This window comes from Arachis ipaensis, chromosome B01 (assembly GCF_000816755.2).
Source record: "Arachis ipaensis cultivar K30076 chromosome B01, Araip1.1, whole genome shotgun sequence".
NCBI lineage: Eukaryota > Viridiplantae > Streptophyta > Magnoliopsida > Fabales > Fabaceae > Arachis > Arachis ipaensis.
The window spans coordinates 129,353,715-129,378,309 of NC_029785.2; the positions used below are offsets into that span (position 1 = coordinate 129,353,715).

At 37.8% G+C, this 24,595-nt stretch overlaps 3 protein-coding genes across 5 annotated transcripts in view; 1 reads left to right on the plus strand and 2 right to left on the minus strand.

The window, feature by feature from the left end:
* On the minus strand, positions 2,785-5,940 carry LOC107613991 (pentatricopeptide repeat-containing protein At2g36980, mitochondrial). 3 transcript variants are annotated; one of them, XM_021104679.1, is made up of 2 exons: positions 5,769-5,940; positions 2,785-4,758 (listed from the first exon to the last, which is right to left on the minus strand). In XM_021104679.1, the coding sequence occupies exon 2, from the start codon at positions 4,705-4,707 to the stop codon at positions 2,815-2,817; it is 1,893 nt and encodes a 630-aa protein (XP_020960338.1). In that variant the 5' UTR covers positions 4,708-4,758; positions 5,769-5,940; the 3' UTR covers positions 2,785-2,814. The 3 variants fall into 3 exon arrangements, with proteins under 3 accessions (XP_020960338.1, XP_016171688.1, XP_020960334.1); XM_016316202.2 differs by lacking the exon at positions 5,769-5,940 and having other exon boundaries at positions 2,785-4,169; positions 4,350-4,999; XM_021104675.1 differs by lacking the exon at positions 5,769-5,940 and adding an exon at positions 4,842-4,998.
* LOC107614011 lies at positions 7,899-8,837 on the plus strand. Its single transcript, XM_016316221.1, has one exon. The coding sequence runs from the start codon at positions 7,899-7,901 to the stop codon at positions 8,835-8,837; it is 939 nt and encodes a 312-aa protein (XP_016171707.1).
* The window catches only part of LOC107638200, a gene marked incomplete in the record, with an annotated part of 37,342 nt that continues 22,369 nt past the window's right edge, over positions 9,623-24,595 (minus strand). The window contains 20 exon segments of the mRNA XM_016341372.2: positions 9,623-11,451; positions 11,795-11,872; positions 12,493-12,735; positions 12,841-13,074; positions 13,158-16,396; positions 16,473-17,691; positions 17,833-18,060; positions 18,167-18,224; positions 18,964-19,071; positions 19,164-19,261; positions 19,711-19,785; positions 19,873-19,951; positions 20,464-20,633; positions 20,852-20,959; positions 21,302-21,382; positions 21,535-21,651; positions 23,478-23,567; positions 23,692-23,817; positions 23,962-24,175; positions 24,264-24,436. Coding sequence (XP_016196858.1) covers positions 9,874-11,451; positions 11,795-11,872; positions 12,493-12,735; positions 12,841-13,074; positions 13,158-16,396; positions 16,473-17,691; positions 17,833-18,060; positions 18,167-18,224; positions 18,964-19,071; positions 19,164-19,261; positions 19,711-19,785; positions 19,873-19,951; positions 20,464-20,633; positions 20,852-20,959; positions 21,302-21,382; positions 21,535-21,651; positions 23,478-23,567; positions 23,692-23,817; positions 23,962-24,175; positions 24,264-24,436 — 8,316 coding nt within the window.

The window sequence follows — 24,595 nt, forward strand, 5'->3', positions numbered from 1 at the left end:
TAGGTAGAACTCAATATTAAAGTAGTGGCCTTTTAATGTTAACAATAATAAAATTAAACAATATAATTTAGTGAGTTCTACCGATATTAAAAGATCACTACTTTAATATTAAAATGCTACTACTTTAATATTAAGTTCTACCATATAAATTAAATAAAATCTGATCCCCGTGAACTGTGAGCAACGATGGATTGATCAGGCGTGTCGCTTACTGGGGTGCCAAAAAATGGAGTTGCCTGTTCGTTACCTTGGAGTTTCTTTAGGAGCTCATCCGCGCTAGGTGAAGACTTGGAAATCAATCATAGATAAAGTGGAACAGAAGCTCAGTTTATGGAAAGTAAAGGTGTTGAATAAAGCAGGTAAGCTTGTTCTCATCAAATCGGTACTAAATAGCTTGCCCATTTATTACCTTAGCTTGTATAAGATGCCACAGGCGGTGGTGGACAAGCTGATCGCTTTACAAAGGAAGTTTATGTGGTGCAAGAAAGATGGAACCGATGGCATACCGTTGGTCAGGTGGGAGTTGGTCCAGGCTCCGAAAAAGGGGGGGCTTGGGGGTGGGCGATGCAGTGCTTAGAAACACCGCACTTTTGTTTAAGTGGTGGTGGCGGTTTTCAATGGAAGATTGTCCGCTGTGAAAAAAGATTGTTTGTTACTGCAACAAGTTGGCCCCTAATGTAATGCTAGCATCGCAGTCTCTACCAGTCAAAGGGGGGCCTTGGAAGGACATATGCCAGCTGAATATCAAAGAACAAAGGGTGCGAGATAAAATGGTGAGTGGGTTGGTGATGGAAGTCGGTAATGGTAGGAAAATCCGATTTTGGGAAGATTGTTGGATTCAGGGTGGTCCTCTGAAAGGGAGTTTTCCAAGACTCTTCTCTATCTCAAGCCAACAAGGAGCTGTAATAGGGGACTGTGGGTTTTGAAATGAGTTAGAGTGGATATGGAATTTTCAATGGAGGAGGGACTTGTTCCAATGGGAGTTAGAACTCATCCATCAACTGCATGAGTGATTAAGGCCAGTGAAGCTGTCATCTGAGAGCGAGGATATGGTTGTGTGGAAGTTTGATAATACAGGTGTCTTTTCCACGAAATTATTTCTGCAGGTAATCCAAACGGAGACGATGTCGAATGAGATCACGAGTTATAGCTTCACAAGTGCACTATGGAGAGGTCTGGTACCCCCAAGAATTGAGCTTTTTGGATGGTTTGTGTTAGTTGGTAGGATTAATACTAAGGAGAGGTTGACTAGATTAGGAGTTGTCATCAATAGTGATAATATGTGCGTCTTGTGCCACAAGGGGATAGAAACTGTAGAGCATTTATTTATTCAGTGTGACATCACATGGCAGGTGTAGTGTTCTTGGCTGCGGTCCTTTGATAGAGCATGTGTTATTCCTGGAACCATGAAAGAAATGTTTGGGAGTTGGATTGGCATGTACAACAGAAGACAAGGGCAGAAGCTGTGGATGACGGCATTCTTTGCAGTGATCTGGAACATCTGGTTGGAACGTAATGCTAGAATTTTCAAGAATCAAAGAGCTAGTATTGACTTCATTCAAACAAGGACAGTGTTAAGTTACAAAGATGAAATGGTGGTGATGCTTACGGTGGTTGATAGCAGGAGGTGCTAGGAGTTTGGTTTCTTTGTATGCAGTTTTATGTATTTATGTTTGTGTGTTTTGCTCCACTTTAATGTGTTGAGTTACCTCTGTTTCAAAAAAATAATAAAATTATAATTTTAAAAAATTTAAATTTTAAAATAATTACTATATTATTTAGTGAGATTTAAAATATTAAATTTTTAAACTTATATTTGAATTTTTAGGGACTATTTTGATTATAAATCATTTTTTACATGTCAAGTGACACATAGCGTGTTAGGTGTCACTGACCTGACACGTCCACTAATCATTTTATAACACATAGCATTAACCTACTACATCATCATGTCACGTGGCACTTAACGTGACATGTCATCGTCTAACTAACGGAAGAACTAATTCGACTTACGTTTTATCTTTTAAAGACTAATATAACTAAAAAAATAATTTAAAAACTAATTTAAAAAATAGGTGATCTTTCAGAGATGAATTTAATTATTAAGCCAAAATTTAAACCATTCCATTCCATTTAGATTGTGACAATTTAGCAATATGTCATTTTTACTCTGTAAAAAATTAAATTTTCAGAATTTAAAATGTTCTTATCCCTTCCTCTTTCTAACATTATTGCTGAGTCACAGTATGAGTAGAATAGAACAAAAACTCTTATTTACACTGCACCTAAGAAATTTTTGTAAATCATGTACATATCGGTAAATTTATTAGAGGGATTATTCAAATCAACTACAATGGTGGAGATATTAATTTTAGATGGCCAACACCTTTTTTTTTCTCTCTCTTATATTTAAATCAACGGCTCCCTATACATTTCCTTATAGTAACCATTTTTTTTAACACAAAATATTAGTCTTAGTATTCCCCTTTTTTCAATAAGATAACCAATTAACTTTGATATAAGTCGTATAACTGTAAAGAGAGGAACTATAAGTGGAAGAAATAATATCAACAACATTTACTATTTTATACCTTTTTCCATGCACCGCTTATACTTGTACTTGCTTTAAGATTAAATTATGTTTTTTTTAAAACAGATTTTGTATGGAAAAAAAAAAAGAAGAAAAACTAAACTTGAAAATAAAAATAAATAAATAAATAAGTGCTTATGCAGTTAATTTTCCATATAAACCATTGTTTTATAGACACCAATAATAATAATAATAATAATAATAATAATAAATAAACCATCGTTTTATAAAAATCCATCAATATCAAAATTAATTAACCATATGTGTCTCATTTCTAATTCAAGGAAGCACAACATTTTTGAAATTTCAGCGATGTGGGGACATGAATTATTACCAGATACAAAAGCTGTAACCTTGTTTCTTATCTCAATCCAACTACTACCAGGCACTTTCCTCACCCCTTGATCCATCATTGCCCTCCTCACCCTCTCTGCTTCCTTCCACTGCCCACTAGCGCAATACAAGTTTGACAGCAAAACATAACCAACCTCCTTTTGAGGCTCTAAGTGCTTTAGATATTCTCCCACAGAGCTCCCAGTTCCTAAATCACTATGTGTGTAACATGCTCCAAGAAGAACCTCACATGAATTGGTCCTATCTCTGCTTGTTTTTGAATATTTCTTGGCTAAACTAGTTGCTTCTGCTACATACCCGCCTCGACCGAGCATATCCACCATGCATGCAACGTGATCCATTCCAGGTGAAAGTCCAAATTCCAAACTCATTGATTGAAAGAATGCAAAGCCTTCATCTATTAGGCCTAAGTGACTGCAAGTCATTAGCAGCCCTGTGAAGGTCACTTCATCTGGTCTTATACCGGATGCCACCATTTCTCTGTATAGGCAGAGAGCTTCGTCAGCATGCCCGTGTAATCCAAATGCAAATAACATTGAGTTCCATGATACTAGGTCCTTCTCAACAATGCCATGAAAGGAAAGCCTAGAACCTTCTATATCCCCACATTTAGCATACATATTAACCAAGCTATTGCCAACGTACAAATGTTTGTCTAAACCATGGTGAATTACGAAACTATGCATCATTTTTCCATATGCTAGTATAGCTAAGCTAGCGCAAGCATGAAGGACTGCTCCAGCTACTAAATCATCAAGCCGAACAGAGTTTCTTGTCATGTCTACAAACATACTCAGAGCTTGCTCTGCATTCCCATTTCTGGTATACCCTGCAAGCATAGAAGTCCAAGAAACAACATCTTTTTCCGGGGCTTGCTGGAAGGCAAGAAAGGCTTTCTGGGTATCTCCTAATTTCATATGGCCATCAATGATGGCATTCCAAGACACTTGATTAAAATCTTCTGAGGAGTTAAATACCTTCATAGCATCACTTTGACGATCTAATTTGGCATAAAAGCTTAAAACTGAATTCTTTACCTCCATGGCAGAGCTCCAACCTGAATTAATAACAAAACCATGCACCATGCGTCCATATAATAATTCCATTGACTCGGTGCAAGCATGCATGAGAGCACTGAGAGTCCACTGGTCTGGCAGATATGAACTCACACACATCTCTTTAAACAGATGCAAGCATGATTCAACTTCTCCGCAACGAGCATGACCTGCGATTATTATATTCCAAGCAATTTCAACCCTTTTAGGCATGCTGCGAAACAACTGGAAAGCCGTTCCAAATTGACAAGTGTTTGCATAACCAAACAGTAGCGAACACCAAGTGACTTCATTTCTTTCTGTCATCTCATCAAACACTTTACTTGCATCATCAGGACACAGACACTTACCATACATATCAATAAGCGAGTTACCAACAGGAAGAGAAGACCTGTACCCAGAAACAAGAACCAAAGCATGAATTCTGGTTCCAAAAGGAAGACAGGAAGCACTGGCGCATGCACTTAATGCTGCAGAGTATGAGAAGTCATCAGGTTTTGAATGAGAGATTCGCATGGTGTCAAAGAAAGCAAGACTTTCTTGGTAAAGTCCCAAGTGGGAATATGCAGATAGCATGGCGTTCCAAGCAACAGGGTCTCTGTGGGGCATTTCATCGAACAAGTTGCGAGCATGAGAAATTCTACCTGAACGTGCTAAGGCTACGATCTTGGACGTAGTACGGAACAATTCAGAGCGCACGTGACTCATTCAGGTTGGAGTTGAAGTGAGAGCAAGTCCATCAAGGAAATGTGGACGATGCTTCAGAACAAAAGAAAAAGTGTTAGTCACTTTATTAATAAATTCCTATCATACTAAAAAACAGAAAATTTTACAAAATCAACCAATAAATCCTCTTCTTGAGAAATCATGATAGATAATTATTTCATCGTATTTTGACTGAAAATTTGAAATATAAATCCTTAGAGATTTGGGTACTTGAGCTTTAAACTTTCAAAAGTCAAAACATTGTTACGACTAAGTGTGTGTTTGGATTACAGTTTACAAACTGGAGTTTGAATAAAATTGATTTTGCAAACTTGATTTTGATGAAAAGTAAGTTTGTGTTAAAGTGATTTATGTTTGGTAATCTTTGCATCAAAATGAATTATAGTAAAATAAATGTTGTTTAGATTCTACTACTCAAAATCACTTCTAGATAAAAAATTACTAAAATAGACACCAACTTAAATAATTTTTGTATATTATCTTATCATTTTAATTTAGATAATTGAATAGATCTTATAAAATTAATTCTATAATAAAATTAATATTTATACACTAAAATAAAAATAATATATAAAAATTGGCAAAATATATTTTTAATTAAAACTAACAAAATATAAATTTTAGAGAGTACTAAGAATAATATAAATAAAGATAGAGTATTGATGGCTAGAAGCCCGTTTGTAAAACGCAGAAGCTTAAAATTGTAGCTTCTTGAAAACCATGCTTTTCAAAGCAAAATCACTTCTGCGTTCATGAATCAACAATTTGCCAAACCAAAAATTGAAGCTTTCAAGAAGGCTAAACGTGCTTCTTTTCTTGTAACGCGTTTGCCAAACACACCCTAAATGTTCTCTCTTTACAAGTTCCTGCTATACTAATAAACTACTCCAAAACATGACCAAAACAATAACCAAAATCAGACTGGTATTTTTAATTTTTTATGAAAATGGTTTCTACTTTTTGTTACAAAATTGTAAGCACTGAAGAAAACATATCTTCCAAAGTCCAAACAACAACCAAAATGAGTAGTATTATTACTTTACATAAATTGAAGCTGATTTTGCAGAATAACCAGGTCCAGTTCACCTGATTAAATTGGTCACAACGTATTTGGACACGCGTTATATTTCGTTCCCTAGTCCAATAAAAATGGATCATGTTGTATTTCATATTAGAAAATGTCTTGTATTTTGTGCCTCTGTTAGCAAATGCATGATATTAGGGTGGGTATGGTTTGAATTTTTAAAAATTCAAACCGGATTCACTTTAGAATTTTTTTTGTGGTTTATGAAATTAAACCGGAATTGAATTGAGGAGAGAAATCGATTTTAATCTAGTTTAAAAAAACAAAAATCGGTTTTAAATCGGTTTTAGAATTTAAATTCGGTCTTATTTACAAACCGGTTTTAAATCTAGTTTTTTAATATTCAAATCTAAAATCAGGTTTTTTTTTTTTTAAATCCAGTTTTGAAACCATTACTGACAAATTAGAATGTCGAGAAGTTCTGTAAACCTACAATCTACATGCGCCTTTGTAACAAAGATGCAAAACATAAACATAGAATGTTCTCAATGCGTTTTTCATCATCCAAAATTTTTGTGAAGTTTGTATAAAAAAGACATAGATTATTATTAGCAATGGACTATGATAATTCACATAGTTGCCGAGTAGCTAATGCTACCTATAAAAGAAATGCCAATAAGCCACAAACAACCGCTGACACATATATAATAATAAAAATTACAGAGATAGAATAGAAGTCATGGAGTTCCACATACAGACATTTCTTAAACCTCCATCTGAATTTTTTTAAATGAAAGAAATCATATGATGTGAATTGTTTTGGATTACCAAAAATTGTTTTCAACACTGCATAAGTGATATATAACTGAAAAATCAAACAGTACCCAACTAGTCAAAATTGGTTAAAAAATTAAAACAAAAACCATAGCTAAGCTGCTAAGCATCTCTCTATAATTTAATAGCACAATGAATCAAAAAAGAAAATAGTGTAACTGCATTGCATGCATATAGCAGATGGTGGCACAGCAGAGGTGTCATATCCATAGATTTTATATGCAAACCTGCTAAAAAGCCATTGGATAGAGATACCAAATAACACAATTTAAATTCTAATTTATGAAGATCAAACAATAGAAGTATCAAAATCCAGTCTTTTAAAAAAACAAGACTTTGTTCTATCTTCCACCTTCTGTCAGTTATGTGCACCCACCTGGCCACCCAAACAATACAGATCACAGTATATGTTAAAAATTGCAACTACCCAACATTATAAAGTTTGCTTATATTACTACCCGAACTAATTTTTGGAGTATCAACAAAGGCGCCAGGTAGTGATGGGTACAACATGAACTTCACAAAAAAATGCTGGGATGACTTAGGAAGGGAGTTCACTGATGCGGTGCTAGGCTTCTTCCTTTCGGCTACACTTCCTAGAGACTCGAATGTTACGTGGGTTACGCTGGTGCCAAAGTTTACTGGAGCCAGAGAAATAAAGGACCTCAGGCCGATTAGTATGGTGGGGTGTGTCTATAAGGTCATATCCAAGGTGTTGGTTAGGAGGATGCGAAAGGTAATGTCGGGGTTGGTAGGAGAGACTCAGAGCGCATTCGTTAAGGGCAGGAAAATCCATGATGGGACCCTGATCGCCTGTGAAACAGTGCACTGGCTAAAAACACGAAAAAAGAGCGCCGCAATAATAAAGCTGGACTTCCAAAAGGCTTATGATAGAGTCAAGTGGGGCTTTGTGGATATTGTCTTGCAGAAGATGGGGTTTGGCCAGAGGTGGAGAGGTTGGATAAAGGAGTGTGTCACCACTGCATCTATGTCATTGCTTGTCAATAGATCACCTTCAAAGCCTTTCAAAATGGAACGGGGTCTACGGCAAGGTGACCCGTTGTCCCCACTTCTGTTCGTGTTAGTTGTGGATGTTTTGCATCGAATGATTGGAAAGGCGGTGAGGAATGGCCTATAACTCCGTTACTGCTTGGTAGAGATAATATTGAGTTGTCTCACTTGCAGTTTGCAGATGATACTATTCTTTTCTGTCCGCCTGATGAAGGGACCATCACGGTGGTGGAGGTTCTCGAAAGAAGACTGTCCCTTATGGAAGAAAGTGGTGTGCTCTTGTAATAATATGCATCCTGCAAGAATGGTGGGAGGACAGCCTACTCCCACGCGAAGGGGTCCTTGGAAGGATATATGCCAGCTACAAGTTAGTAAGTCGGGGCTGAGAGATCAGATGATCAGTGGGTTGTCGATGGAGTTAGGGAATAGCAGAACAATCCGATTCTGGGAGAATAGATGGCTACCGGCTGGAGTATTGAAAGATATGTTTCCTAGGCTTTTCTCGGTCTCAACTCTTCATGAATCTGTGATAGCAGACTGTGGCTTTTGGGATGGGCTAGTGTGGATTTGGAGTTTCCAGTGGAGGAGAGAGTTGTTCCAGTGGGAGTTGGACTTAGTACACCAGCTTCATGAGATCTTACAGTCATTCAAGCTTACAAATGGGAGGGAAGATAGTGTGGTATGGAAATTTGATAAAACAGGTGACTACTCAACAAAATCCTTTGTGCGAGTGATGCAGGAGGAAGTCCTACCGGAGGAGGTTACCAGCTATAGCTTCACTAGTGCTGTTTGGAAAGGATTTGTCCCCCCGAGGGTTGAACTCCTTTCTTGGTTTGCGTTAGTCGGAAGGGTCAACACAAAGGATCGACTGTGCAGATTACGGGTTATTGACCAGCAGGACAATAGGTGTCTTCTCTGTGGTAAGCCTGTGGAAACCGCGTATCATCTGTTTCTTAGTTGTGAGATTACATGGCAGGTGTGGTGTGCTTGGCTAATGGCCTTTCAACAAAGGTGGAGCTTTCCGGGTACTTTGAAGGAACATTTTGAGAGTTGGACGAGCTTTCTAGGAAGGAAGGTAGATAGGAAGAGATGGTTCACTGAATTCTTTGCTGTTATCTGGACAATTTGGCTGGAAAGGAATGACAGACTCTTCCGAAATAAGAGTTCAAGAGTAGGGAACATTATCAACAGATCGTTTACGTTCTACGAAGAATGGAGTGGTGCTGAGCCTTTTGGGTGTTGATGGCCGGGTCACAGTGTCTAGGAGTTGTATGTTGTCTTGTTTTATTCTTACTATAGCTTTGCTATCTGCTCCACTCTGCTATGTTGAGCTCCCTTTGATTCAAAAAAAAAAAAATTTGGAGTATCTGAAATTCTCAGTTTCAAAATAAAAACCATATTCCCAATATTGACCTAAATTCTTGGGGGTCTCCACCATTTACATCATTTAGAAGCATCAGTTCATAACACCTAACGACCTAAACAAGCATGAAACTGAGAGTAATTTCGAAAGCATAGTTCTTGAACGCAAGCAAATAACCAAATCCAATGACAAATTATTACCAGAGCAGTAAGATTTTGGACAAGCAGACGATGATCAAACTGCAGGTGAACACTAGATGGAAGAGCCAACACAGTGCCAGTGCCAGTTGCCTGCTCCGGTGCCGGCTGCGACGGAGACCAAGATCGAAGAGCCGAGGAGAGAAGACCGACATGGACACGGTTCTGTGTGAACTGGATTGTGGACTGGATTCACGATTCAGTCTTAGATTAGGGCTTATTTTTTAATTTGGATTTAAAAACCAAATTATAAAATAGATCCAATTTGGTTTGGATTTTTTTTATTTAAAATTGGTTTTTTTTAAATAGTTTGCTTTGAATTTGGTTTAAAATCCAAAATGTGGATTTTTTTTTTGCCCACCCCTTTATTGATATGCATTCTAATTGCTGATGCTCCTCAGTGGAAAAACACTATGAAACACGAAACCTAGACCGAGACATCTCTATTCAAATGTGTAGTAATACAAGGCACCAAAAAAAAGTGTAGTAATACCGTTTTGGATTTAATTAACAGTTTGAGAGGCTATAATAATAACTATGATTAATTAGCCTTGGACAGGTATTGGATCACAACATATATGTACACAAAATACCTACATATGATGATATATTATATTAATATATACAGTGACCGATTTCATTTCATAGCATTGGTATCATCAGCTTCTACGACTGAATTCTCAACCGAGTCGTTCTCAGGTGCCTTTTCGTTTTGAGTGTCAAGTGTTTTGAACAATGTTGAAGTGTTTCAAGGCATCTTCATGCATGGCTTCAGTAACATCAGCTTCAGATTGTTTAGCTGCTGGAGAACTGCCTACTATATCCTTCTCCGGCAAGCTCTCCACACGTAGGATGTCTTTTGACTCCTCACCTTGCATAAGTTGATCCCCCTGATTTGTAACAGCACCTGATTCTTTAGGATCAATATTTGCGGTAGAGTTGCCAACTAACAACTTCTCTGAGACTTCTTTCGATTTGTCGTCTTGCATAATTTGATCTCCCTGGTTTGTAACAGCACCTTCAGATTCTTTAGGGTCTATAGTTGCTGTAGAATTGCCAACTAAATCCTTCTCTGGAAAGCTCTCCCCGTGGTTGACGTCTTGCATGATTTCATCTCGCTGCTTTGTAAAAGTATCTTCGGGTTGTTTAATGTTGAGAATTGCCGAAGAGTTGCCAACTGAGTCCTTATCCAACAAGCTCTCCACATGTTCAACGTCTCTCAATTCATCATTGTACGCAATTTGATCTCCCTGACTGGTAACAGCACCTTCAAATTCTTTAATGTGTAGATTTGCTGGATTGTTGCCAACTAAATCCTTCTCAGGCGTGGTCTCCGTAGGTCTGACATCTTTTAACCTGTCATCTTGCATTATTTGATCTCCCTGGTTTGTAACAGCACCTTCAAAATCTTTACTGTCAAGATTTGCTGGCAAGTTGCCAAATGAATCCTCCTCATCCGGCAAGCTCTCCACGTGTTTGGCATCTTTCAATTTGTCATTGTGAACGATATCACTTCCTTGATTTGTAACAGGAGCTTCAGATTCTCTGTCTTTCAGTTTATCATCTTGCACGATATCATTTCCTTGGTTCGTAACAGAAGCTTCAGATTCTTTGGCATCACAGTTTGTAGAAGAGATGCCAACTACATCCTTCTCCGAAAAGCTCTCCACACTTTCCGTGTCTTCCAATGCATCATCTTGCCCAGCTTGAGTTTCCAGGTTATTAATAGCATATCCAGATTCTTTGGCATCAAGATTTGGGGAAGATTTAGCAACTATATCCTTCTCAGAAAAGCTCTCCACATGTTCGACGTCTTTCAATTCATTGTCTTGTACAATTTTATTTCCCTGGTTAATTACACCAGCTTCAGATTCTTTGATGTCAGGATTCACAATAGGGGGGACAACAAAAGCTTTCTTAGACAAGCTCTCTACATGTTCACTCAACGCTGCTGAAGTGCAAACCCCATCAATTGATGCTGTTTCTTGCACTGCTGAGCAACCAGGAGTAGCATCCATTCCATCATCACTTACAACAGCTTCAGATTCTTCCGTCACCTGCATTCTTCCTGTGCCATCAACTAAATCTTCCACATTCACAACTGATGCTGAGGAAACTGGGACTTGACTCTTGTCTGCCTCATCCTCATCAGTCAACTCTCTTGACACATTATCCTGCACTTTGAAGATTCTTTGTGGACCCTCATCAGGCAAGACCTCCACCTCATTTTTTCCCTCTGCTGTAGTGACAGACACAGCCAAACATCTGGCTTCATCATCTACTGGTATCCCATCAACCTGGGATGCACAGACAGAATCACAAACCAGACGTTAATGGAAACAACAGATCAAATACGTATTTTTTTTCCCTTATGGAAATCAGACCATAAATGCTGGATGTGTACAAAATTCTGACCCAATTTCTATAATGTACTGATTCTAAACATAAAGCATCATCAGAACAGAAACAGTGGTAAATATTTTTGGCAAAGCAGGATACTAAAAACGAGTATGTGTAAACCCAGTCCGCTTGAATATTATGAATAGAAGAATACATAGCTAATTGATTACATTAAACATAAAATCAACCCACTGACCTGTAAAACCAAGACAGAAGTTTGGGTCTAAAGGGGGAACCAACCTGTGACTCGCTTTGATTATCCATCTCAGCTCCAGAATCAAAGGACTCCTGCACCATTATTTCTTTAGTGGTGGGAACCTGCAGAAATAATTCCATGGGGTTACGGGGGAGAATCACTATAATATCTATCTATCTATTTATATCATATAAAGGTTGATACCAACGTATAGTAGAATGAACTTATGCTATATTGCTTTTTTGTATTTTTGTCACTTCAGCAATTTTGCAAACATGGCAATTTTGCATTTTTGCAATATAAAAAAATAATTAGATTTCTATATAGTATTAATATGTCATTTATCATCAACCGTTACAAAATTTAAATGAATTTTCATATGCCACTAAACAAAATTTTAAACTTAATCAATTAATTTAATACATATAAATACTCAATTGGATTAAAAAGTAATAGTTAAATACAATTATTATCTACATTAAAACTCTATATTTTCCTTTGTATTTCTTTTTTGTTGAATAGTTATATTGAATCATATATAAATTGCCAAATGAATGCACTGTAAAATATTTTTACAAATTAGCTTTCAAGTTTAACATTAATTTACATATTATCCAGTCTATCCCTAAACAATATAGCATTTTAAGTCTATACTATATAGTATAATTAATTTAACTCTCCGCATATCGAACGGGTCTTAATCTAGTATATAATAATAATAATATTGGTAAAAAAGGCTTACCTCAATGACTTCGCTACAGCTCCTCCCCCCAGTCAAACAAACTTTTGGATCCCCTGGTGCAGGCAGACTGCAGAGTGAGACCTTAACAAACGAACCATCAACCTTCATTTCCTTGATCATTGAGGACTCTGAAGGGATATTGATGTTCTTTAATGGAAGCCTTTCCACATTATCCCCATCCCCAGCAACATCATCAGATGCCTCCACTTGATAGTCAATTTGAGCTACAGAAGGATTTGATGCCTGCAGAATTGATGCATTTCCAATCGGTCCCAGAAGAAATGATTGTATGAAAGGATAATAAGTTAATAACTATATCAGCATGCTAGTAGGTAGGAAACACCATACCTCATTACCATCATCACAATCCTCTTGAGTCAAACAATCCTTTGGTTCTGTGGTAGCTAGTGGGTATGATAATACATCGACTTTATCTTGCTCCATTCCTAAGGAAGAAGGCAATTCCATGTTTTTGGACAACAGTTCTGGATCAACCCCATCAAAATCAGTTGTCCTGTGATCACCGATCTCAGCTTCAGGATATTCTTGTTCCTGTTGGGGTGATGGATTTGCTTCAGAACCCTGCATAAATGAGATCAATACATAATTGGCAGGAGAACTATAGCCAGATGTACTAATAGCCATATATGTGGAAAACAACATACATTGGTGCCATCCCTATGACTCTCCTCTAGAATCAAAGGATCTCTTGGTTCACCCAATGCTAGTGGACTACAGAGAGGACCCTTGTCAGATGACACATCAACGTTGTCTTGCTCCATTAGTGAGCAAGATGATGGTACAACCATGTTTTGAGAAGTAAGCTTTTCTGAATCTTCCTGAGAAACCTGACAAGCATCAATTTGGTCACTACTCTCAGCTACTGCACTTTCCCCATTTACCAATGGCAGCTCACCCTCCACAGATTGATCAACAGTCTCGGGGGACTTTGAAGGCGACTGATTCACTTGCAACACTGTATTACTCTGATCTGCCTTGGATCCTTCCATATCACACTCTGGTGTAGACCTTGCAACTAATTCAGTATCACATGGTACACCTACTTTTTCTTCTTTTACTTGAGACAAGCAAGCCAGGACAGTACCAGAGATAGTTCTTTTTGGGTCAACTTGAGGAACATCCAATTTTTCACATGAATCATCAGAGCACACAGGTATCCTTGGAGAAACTGATTGCCCTTGTGAGCCATCTTTATCAGATGAACAATTGATCCCTTCTTCCTTAATCTTTGATATATTATCTCCAGATGTAGTGAGAGATCCACCAGCCTGAGAGACATCTTTATCACCAAGCTCAACTTTAGCATCGTTAAATTCATCAGATGATGATGAACTGACAGAAAGTCCTCTTGCAGATGAGCCTTCTATGTTACTTTCCTTTGTCATCAAGCAGGTGGACAAATCTACAGTGTCTCGCAGAACATCACCCTTTACACCCTTCACATGTAAATCCTCAGATTCCAATGGAACATCGGTTTCTACCATATTAACATCTGCTTCCTCCTGGATTCCAGAGTTACCAGCCACACCCTTTTCCATTGACTCGTCAAAAGATTCTGAACTCCAAACTAGAGATGTTGCAGATGAGTTTCCATTTTGCTTGTTCACCAAGGTTGAACAGGGCAGAACTGCAGTTTCAGATACAGTTGCCTCTACAAGGCTGCTCACCCCAGAAACACCCGCTAAATTGTTCACTTCATCTTCCGAGCTCGAAGGTCGTTGCAACAATACTTTATCAGTGTCAGATTGACACGCTGGTTTTTCTTCCACTAGATGCTTAATACTGTCATTATTTGATGCATCAATCATGGAGTGAATCTGAGATAAATCATCCTTCGAACTGCCAACAGGAGAAGGTACCATATTTTCCTGGGGAACAGAGCTGATATGTTGTTTAACTGCAAAAGAAACTTCTTTGCATATCGAGTTCCCTTCATCCCTTTTTCCCTTGCAGAGTGATTCAGGACAGCTCTCAAGCAACGAAGCCTCACGCAAATCCGAAGATTTTAATGCATCTTGATACTGTTCAGCTTTATCAACTTTGGGGCTAACACAACATGCCATTTCAGACACAGAAGCAGAAGCTGGATCCAAGCTAAATTTTGGAGGTTTTGGAATACTATTTTTATCATGGTCAGCTGATGCAGAAACTTCATCCCCACCAGTCCCATCATCGCAAGAGACTTCGACAGAAGCATGTAAAGAAGACTTTCTTTCACTTCCAAAATTTTCAGAATCTCTAGGAACACTAGAAACTACCATTTCCATTGAGAGAGGGGCAATTGCAGGACTAGATGGGGTCTCTTGTTGCTGATCACCCAAAATTTCAGCATGTTCACAATCAAGAGGTGAAGGCTTTTGGGATATTTCTGTAGGATCCAATTTTGTATCCAAAGTGTGCTCCGTAAAACCAGGAGGTCCTTCTGTGGGTGAAACACCCTGACTGTAGGTATTAGCCTGAGTAGATTCAGTACTAGTGCTAGAATGTTCTGGTTTCATTGCAGCTGTTTCATGTCCTGTGCCACAAATATTAAGGGATGAAGATGGCTTCTCTATAGAAGGCTTGGATTGGTCACCAAGATTATGATCAATTACCAAATGAAGTTTACCATTAGGAGAAATTTTTGATATACTTAACTGATGGGTGAAATCTCCTATGCCAGAATCAACAAGGCCATCACCAGTAGGAAGTTTCTCAGAAGAACCAGTCTTCGGCGAAGTAATAACTGGAATCGCATCAGGAACCTCCATTTTACTCTGAATACTTAAGTTTTGAACATAAACTTGTGCTTGTTCATCTTTTGCTTTAACATCATCACAGCCACTGGTTTCAGGCGGACTGAAATAACGTTTGTTTTCAACAGTAGTTATCTTGTTATCACATGTACTAGCAGAGATCTGCTCATCCCCATTAGGTAGAGTGCCTTGCATCAGGTTCATTACTCCAGTAGTTGGCATATCTAAACTTGCTCCACACTCCAGATCCTGCACATTTGATACCTCTGAATGTTTTTCACGAAGATGCACTGAAACATCTGAAGTAGAACATGCAGCTCCAGTTGTAGGTATTTCACAACATGCTTTATCTTCCAAGCTCTGGTTATTAGAGGCAATTGCAGCTTTAGTCGTTACATGTACAAAAGTTGTACTCTTATCTTCACTCCCAACAGAATCCTGTGCTTTAGGTTTTGGCAAACAAGTTCCAGAGAAAACTTCCCTCATCACCCGAGCAAAGTCATTAACATTTTGATTTCGGCCAAAAGCAGTAATCTTATCTGAGGATACAGCTGCACTGTCAATCCTTGTTGATGCAACTTTCTGCTGCTTACTTGCGGTAGAATTGGTTGCTCTCTCTTTTCTTTTCGAATCATGGACAGGTACTCCACTGGGCAAAAGAATCTCTAAAGCTTGAGCTTGAGTAGCATTGGCAGCTTTACCAACCAATGAATCCCTAGATGAATTCTGAGCATCATGAATCAAATTGAGATCCTGATCAGATGGAGCTACAGGAACAGCAGGCAACATCAAAGCTGATTTTCTCCCACTACGCCGAGGTGCTTCCACTCTATTTTGAGCTTTACGGGGTTGTCTTTTGGCTGGCATAGATTTGAGTGAGGGAGAATGTGTAGAATCAGAAGCTTGAACAGTGCTTAATGGGGTACTGGGAACAGCCTTTGCAGTCAGAGGATCTAAAGTATCAGCAACTTGATGAGTTCTGTCCCCCAAATGTTGATCCTCGATCACCATGGTAGGTGTTGTGGTAAGTAAAACTCCACTCCCTGAATTCTCTGAGACTTCAATCTTGGATGAGTTAATTTCAGAAGATTTAACCTTCTCCACAGAAGAATCACAAACATCTGGATTAACCTTCTCTAAGTCTGAACCTGCAAAAAGAAATTCTTCGGTTAATGTAAATTTTAATAAGTTAGAACTACAATATCACAGTTCAATAAAATTTACCTGGTGATTTTGTTGTACCATGTTCACTAGAAGACAGAAGCACTGTCTGCTTGGATGAATCATCTGACTGCTCCCTTGGCTTTAAATCCTGCTCACCAAGGCTCTGAGACAGTTGATCTAGGATAACACACTTTGAATCTTTAATATTTTTATCTAGCAAGCCTTTTTGTTCAGTGGCTTTGCCACCTGATATGCTGCTCGACGAAATTTGCAGATTTGGATTTGGATTTGAATCCTGGTGATCTGGAACATTTGGAATTGGTGGTGATATTGTTGCCTGTTTCTTCCCCCTACGCCTGGGAGCTCCTGCTCCAGTTTGTGACTTCCAATTTTTCCCCTTGCCTTGCTCCATCTGTACAGAGGGATGAGTTTCGCCAGTTTCAACCAAGGTGCGCAAAGGAGGTGGTTGCTTAGCATTCAGAACAATTTCAGCACCCAAATGATTATTTCCACTATTTAAATTAGCAGCAGCCAAGATGGTAGTTGGATGGTGTGCTGCATCAATATTGCTGGCAGCATCACTCGGGGAGATAACTTTATCTGAAGGTGGACTCACGTGTTGATTTTGGAATTGCTCACTTATCTTCAAATCAGGACCACCAGTGATAGGAGGAGAAACCATGGCCTGCTTCTTTCCCCTATGTCTAGTCCCTTCAGCACCATGTGGTTTCCTCCCTTGGCCTCTTGCTTGCAACTGTACAGAAACAGCAGCAGCGACTGGCTGAGAATTTGGTGGAACAGCAGGCATAGGAATGACAGGCTGTGCATTATGAGCAACTATTGTATCAGACTGCATCACAGCTCCAACTTCAGCAGAATGAGCAACAGAATGAGGAACTGAAGACGTTATTTGTTCAAGCTCAGTTCTTTTCGGTAACTGCTTCTCTATTTCAATGGTTGTAAAAGTAGCCTGAGGTACTACTACAGCTGGTGGCTTATCTGAAGCTATTCTTTTTGGCCTTCCACGACCACGTTTGGCTGGTGGAGTTACTTCTTTGATTTGCTGGACAGGCAAGCTCTCCACAGATGGCAACATTGGTATTGGGGCTGCTGAAACTGTCGCTGTAGGTTGTGTGTTAGAAGTAGTAACAACAGAGCTGGCAACATTTGCTGGAGAACTTATCCCAGCCACTTCCTTTACTTTGAGTGAACTTGGAGATTCAACTTGACACATCTTCTCAAACTCCTCCTCTGTCCACTGCTCTTTATAAGAACGTTCCTATCATGTGTACACGGCAATAAGCAATTAGATGGGATACTGAACAGTATATAGTTCACGATAATGTAGAGTGTAGTATCTGAACTAGGTAAGAAATACAACTGTTCACACAACCTAACATAATGCGAAATATAAACAAACCTCTCTTGCACGCTTTCCCCTGCCATAATGTTGAATATCAAGACCCCCAGCATTTCCACTCTTTCTCTTTACTCCATTAGATTCTACCTCACCCTTGGAAACATCAGATATCTTCATTACTTCAAAGAACTGTTTCAGGTCTTCATCAGTAACAAGACGAGAGGGAAGGGGTGGAATAAGATCAGAACCACCAGTTGCCTGCCCAACCACTAATTTTTTCCATGCAGCCTGCAGTTTATTTTTCAGAGTTCCGATCAAATCCCCATGAAACGAACAGCCAAAAAAAAGGCAGTATTTTAGCAGGGAAAACCCAAGAAAGTAATCAGTATTATACCAGTTCATCGTCCTTCCTTTTTTTGTCAACAGCTTCAAACACGTCTAACTCCGCCTCACTGCCAACAAAGACAACATTTTAGTCAAACACCTTTTCTTCCCTTCAGCCTTTGAAAAATTATTTGGCGGAAAGAAGAACAACTGCGGTTTAAAAAGCTGAATTACAAAGAAGTTCTGAAGTTACTTTCATGTCAAAACAAGAGCTCTAGCATAATCACAGAATTGACAGCACAACAATCCTAGAACTAAAATAGACCAGCACAGCAGACACAAGCTAGTTAAAGGGATACAGGCTAGTATAGAAAGTAACACATGATTAAAAGCAGCAAACACAGATAAGTTAGAATACTGAAATGACTATAGTACAGAAATAACATGTCTGAAGATAGTGAAGAGTTGCATAGACATTTAAACAGGATGTCCAGTATAGCATAATAGCCACCAATTTGGGAATAAAATTCTTTTTTAAGTTTCCCTTTGGTGCTCGGCTCAGAGTCTGCATAAGATGCTTTTCTAGCTGATATCAAAGTTTATCCTTTTAGGCATTAGCTGCTCCTTTTGTATAGGATATCTTATCCTTTATTGGTACGATTTCTTCCCATAATTTTTTTTAACAAAGAAATAACACTCAAACTACACCCACTAAGTTGTCATTTTTAAAAAAATGTCAACTATGAAGATAGGTAAAAGTAAAAATAGTGTGGTCAACAAGGCCACAACTGTTACTCATAAGAAACACAGGGAGATGTATCAAGCCATCATAGATGCATAGATTGCGAAAAACTGAAAAGTTAAGACCTGCGGGCCAAGATATCATTTAACGCATCATCATCCAGAACAGGTGCAGCTTCCTCTTTCTTACACTCGCGGAGAAGCGATTCCAAGTATTCCCTTCGATCTTCAGCACTACAACAAACAAAAGGGAAAAGAAATCCAGAGCTAACTCAAAACACAGTAATGGAATATTCACTTATAACATGTACTATGTCTTTTCCTACCTTGTATCATTGTCAAAAAAGCCAGCAGTTATACTCTGGTTAGCAACACCAAGTTTGTGCTCAGCTGAAGCTCTAACTTGTTCTTCAACAGTTTGAACCTTGATGCATAGTAAGCAGAGGAAGAAACTTTAGCTACTATGAAAAACATACCACCACATCTATGCATCAAACACTACTACCAACAATTATCAAGCAATTAGCCAATTAAGCAGGTAGAGAGAGAGGAAAGGCTAAAACACCTTTGGCAAGGTAAACAACTCATATAATACCAGTCATAACCACAAAATGGGTAACTCCACATGATTTCATAGAGCATAAGTAATAACAAGTAAATTTTCTGGAGAACCAAACCCTTATTCAACGGCAAACAAACAAACAATTGTGTACAAAGCAGTACCAATCAAACTGAGTTCAGCTCTCCTACTCGCAAAAGATTAAATGATGCATACACCACGACGCCCATAATGAGTTTAAAGTTTAAAAACAATCATATGAACTATTGCCCTCGCAACGCTAAACAGTAAGTCAAAAGGGGGAAGGTACTAACTGTCTCAAACCGAAGAACGAGAACATCCCTCTTTTGACCAATTCTATGAGCTCTTGCCTGTGCTTGCAGATCAACCTAAAATATTCCTAACAAAGAAATATCAGAAATAGTCAGCAAAAATGGCAACGTCACATAGAAAATCATATGAAGAATTTCCATTGCCTGTGGGTTCCAGTCAGTGTCGAATAGGATCACCGTATCAGCAGCTTGAAGATTCACTCCAACACCACCAGCTCGAATACTTGTCACATAAATCAAAGACAGCATTATTATAGATAAGTAATGATCTAATCAAGGACTCAACAATACTCGGGCCTCGTTTGTAATGTCCTTAAGATTATAACCAAAACCAATTGAACAAATATGTGCGAAGAGGAGGAACTAAGCATGCTAAAAACCAACAACCTAAAATAAATTACAACATTGCAAAATATTTTCAAGCTGAATTCAATTGAAATCATGAGTCGTCAGCAACAGAAAGATGCCGCATGACTTGGACCCAGTTATATGACTGCAGTAAGAGGTCTTCCATCAAAAAGCAGACCCAATAGGTGAACAGCAATATGCTAGTAGGATCAGACTAACAACCAACAACACATGAACAGTGGATTGAAGAATAAACATTTTTTGCTTCCCATGCAAATCAATAATCTCCAAAATCAGATTAAAATGCACTTTTAATAATATGAGTTCCCATAAAGGTAAAATGTTAAAACAAAAAATAGTGCTCAAATTTACAGAAGTGCAACATACCTGAGTAAGAAAATAAAATATGGAGAATCAGCTCGGTTAAATAAGTCAATTAAGGCACCACGATCACTTCCTGTTGTATGCCCATCCAACCGGAGGTATCGATACTGTTTTAAGCTTAAGTATTCCTCCATAACATCCAGAAGCCTGGTCATTGTTGAAAAGAAAAGAACCTGAGAGAACATTGACAATGATGGAAATTAGATTCCAGCATCTAATATTGCAAATAGACATCTACTTCTCAGAAATAGCCATGAATCAACATAAAGATGGTAAATAAGTTTCTTATACATCTTTCCACAGTTATCACAACTCATAACACAATACAGTACATACATGAAAGAGGGGGGAAAATCAGTGTCCAGCAATATTACTACACAATATTCCATACCCGATGATCTGTTGCTTTCAATTTAGGTAACAAACGATCCAGCATCTCAAGCTTCCCACAAAGTCTAATAATCGGTGGCAAATAATGCTTAGGTATGAAGTTATCCACCTACAGAAGGCAGAAGTCAGACATCCTCCCAGAACATGATATCTTGCTAATGTAGTCAAATAAACTAAGTAAATTATTTCAAACGGTTGAAAGAAACCCATTTTTAAAATATATATGTTATGAATGTTACCAGAACAATTTTCTGCCCAGTTTTGCACTAGCATTCTTAATCTTAATGTTTCAATTTTTTCAAGTAAATAAATAAATAAAAATAGAAATATCATTTTGTTTACAATTCAAATCCTATAAGATCCATTTTCTACGTTAGATGAGGTTAGGTCGTGATTCAAGTAGCCCAAAATATATTGATATAGATAAGAACCAAATAAAATAAGTATATACCTCTTCTGCATGAAGCTGGCTGAGATATGGATGATTGCAAATATTACGAAGCTCCATAACAGAGTTGTGTACTGATCGAGCCTAACAATTGAGAATTTCAATTAGACCACCTGAGTAACTAAACATGTGTATAGCATGCTATTTAAAATGAAAAGAAGAGGTTGGCCTCACTCCACTACTGAAGAGTGTAAAAACAAAACTTCCAACACAACATATTGTAATAGAGATGATACCTTTGTAGTGCCAATAGAACCTAGATTTTCTTCCACCCTTTTCATCAAAAGTTTCTGATAAGCAGAAGCCTCACATCTTATAAGTCTCTCGATCTTTTCAGGCAGTTCATTTTCAACCTACAATAAATTGAAAAGTGGAGGAACATTAACAAATGACAGTGACTTCCAAAGCCCACACTAGTAACACACATGTTAGATTGCAGTTTCAAAGGATCACATTATGAAGTCATCATTACCAAAACAAATGCAGCATATGACTTGAATAACAGATAACATATTTTACATATATATCAAGCAACCAAATCCCACTGTAACAACTGGTACCTGAGATGAATTAATTCACACAGAGAAACAGAATTGAAGGGAAATAGGAAGTGAAAATCAAGATGAATTCACCCGAGGTAGTATTAGTGAACTAAGAAAGTGCAGAAAATACAATAGAACAGTAAGGTAGAAATGGCAGAGGGTTGGAGAGCCAGCCTCTCTCCTAGCCTAATCTGAATTCCTTTTCCAAAAGTCTACCTCTCTCTCTCTCTCTCTCTATTTTGCTACTACTTATACTCTCCTCATCCAATCATCAAAATCCGTTAAAACATCCCTCCCGACCCATTTTCACGTTTTCCCCACTAACAGTGCCATGTAGCAAATCAGTTACATGAATATTCTCTTCCCCAGTCTTTCCTATTCTACCCTCCACTCTCTTCCTTCTAGTGTAGTGCAAGGGCAGAGGAGAAATTGGCTTCCTACTGGCTTGGAAATTTCTATTCCCACTCCTCCTCTACTATTTGGGTACATAACATCCACTGATACTGAACATAAATTCGATATTCCACCAGAAATTCATCATAACACTAGCATATCTCAAAAAATAAATGCAGTGTGGAAAAGTTTGCTTTATTATTCCACGTTCCAGTTCAAGAATGTATGAGCAGCATCTGACTGCAGATTGTAACATATCTTTGGTAATAAAGAGCTGTAACTCTTATATTGCTAGATGTCTTGTACAGTTTGGAAAACTTTACTTTATGATACTTAACTCCTTATTCCACACAATGTACAAGCAGCATAGACTGCTGATTGTCACATATCTGGTAAGTAATGTGCCGTAGTTCTTATACTGCTAGACCTTCTCGGAATGTTTATGAATGATAACATGCAAAGAAACTAAGGCCTAAAGTAAACCCAAAATTATAAAACAATTATTAATATATGCATGAAGAGGTATATATATTTATTATAAAACATCATTTTGGCCCCTAAAAGATTCAATTTTTGACAAAAGTCCTCCGATAGAAATAAATGAAATCTCAGCCCCCAAAAGATTATCTCAGTTTGACGAAATATACTATTATTTTTTCACAAAGTGGCAAATGACTCGTGTATTTGATCCAATCATTTCTATGAACATTTGGATAATTATGTAGAAGGTGCATACCAAAAACACAGACAAAATTTGATCTCAAAACCCTTTTTTTATTTTTTGAATTTTTTGCCATTGGAATAAATAAAAAAAAGGATTTACAAACAATATCACCAAAATAAATCCACTTAGCACAAAATCACCAAATTTGAAGGACCAAAAGATTTTATTTTTATGAACATGTTTGCAAAAAATAACATCAAAAACTAATCTCTAGAGCCATCTTTACAGTATATCTCTTATTTTTGGTACATTTTCTTTTGACGGGTTAAGATATCATTTCTTTCTTTCACAGACCATTTTGTCACAAACTAAATCTTTTAAGAACCAAAATGGTAGTTTACTCATATATTTCATTCACAGATTACTATTAGGAACGAATGTGACTACACAAGTTGAAACAAGAATCATTAGCTATGGAAGTTTAATCATAAGAATCAAGCATGGTGATAGTATAAAGAAAACTCAACGAAGAGCAGAAACTAAACCAAGCTTAATAAGCATAGAGTCAGATATTATTAACCTTATGTTTCAGCCTCCGGAGGACAAATGGCCTTAGAACTTGATGAAGACGATTTATGATCAAGAGATTCTCCTCTTCAGACAGTAAAGCCTACACAATAATTATGCAAAAATCAGTGACATCAAGGGTTGAAAGTATACAAAAATAAGCAGTGTCAAAAGGTGAAAAACAAACTTCACTTAATATATCAAAACAGAAATTATCCAAAACTTACTTCATCAGGTGAGTTATCCCCATTACTCTCAAATGGCTTGTTAAACCATTGAGAGAAGTCCTCTGATGAATTGAATATGTTTGGTAGTAAAAAATTAAGTAATGCCCAGAGTTCTTCGAGATTGTTCTGCAAATAAAACAAAGTAATAATATTACAACAATATTCAAAATTCAAGAGTGAGTGCATGCATGCGGGTGTGTATAAGAGAGAGAGAGAGAGAGAGAGAGAGAGTGTGTGAGAGAGAGAGAGAGAGGGTGGGATGGGAAGAACCTGCAATGGTGTTCCAGTTAAAAGCAATCTGTGAGAGCTTTGATAATGTTTCAACTCAGCATTTAACTTGCATGACGCATTCTTTATTCGGTGGCCTTCATCGATTATTACATAGTGCCAATGTATTTTACTGAGCTTGGGTCTATCATGCTTGTTCATCAAATATTCATATGTAGTCAACAGAACATTAAATTTCTGATGAACAATCCTTTCCCTGAAACATGAAAGCACTGCTAAGGAGCATTCATCAAGGTATAAGAAATAAAATAAATAGAGTAGATTTGATCATTGAAATCCATTACTTGAATAACCGACGCCTCTCCTCTGGTGGACCAGCATAGACAATTTTATGAATAACAGGAGCCCAGAAACTAATTTCAGAGTCCCAACCAGGTAGAACTGAAGAGGGAACGACAACAAGGAATGGCCCTCTATCATTTTTTGTTTCCATCAGGTAGCAAATTAGAGAAATAACCTATAAAATACAAGGGTATTAAGATTTTATATAGTATATACACAAGCTCTTCCAACATACTAGTGCATGATCCATAATCTTAACACATAACAGAAAAACAAAGTATTCAGAGTGATGAAGATAGTAAATGACAAACTAACAAGAAGAAAAACTTACAAA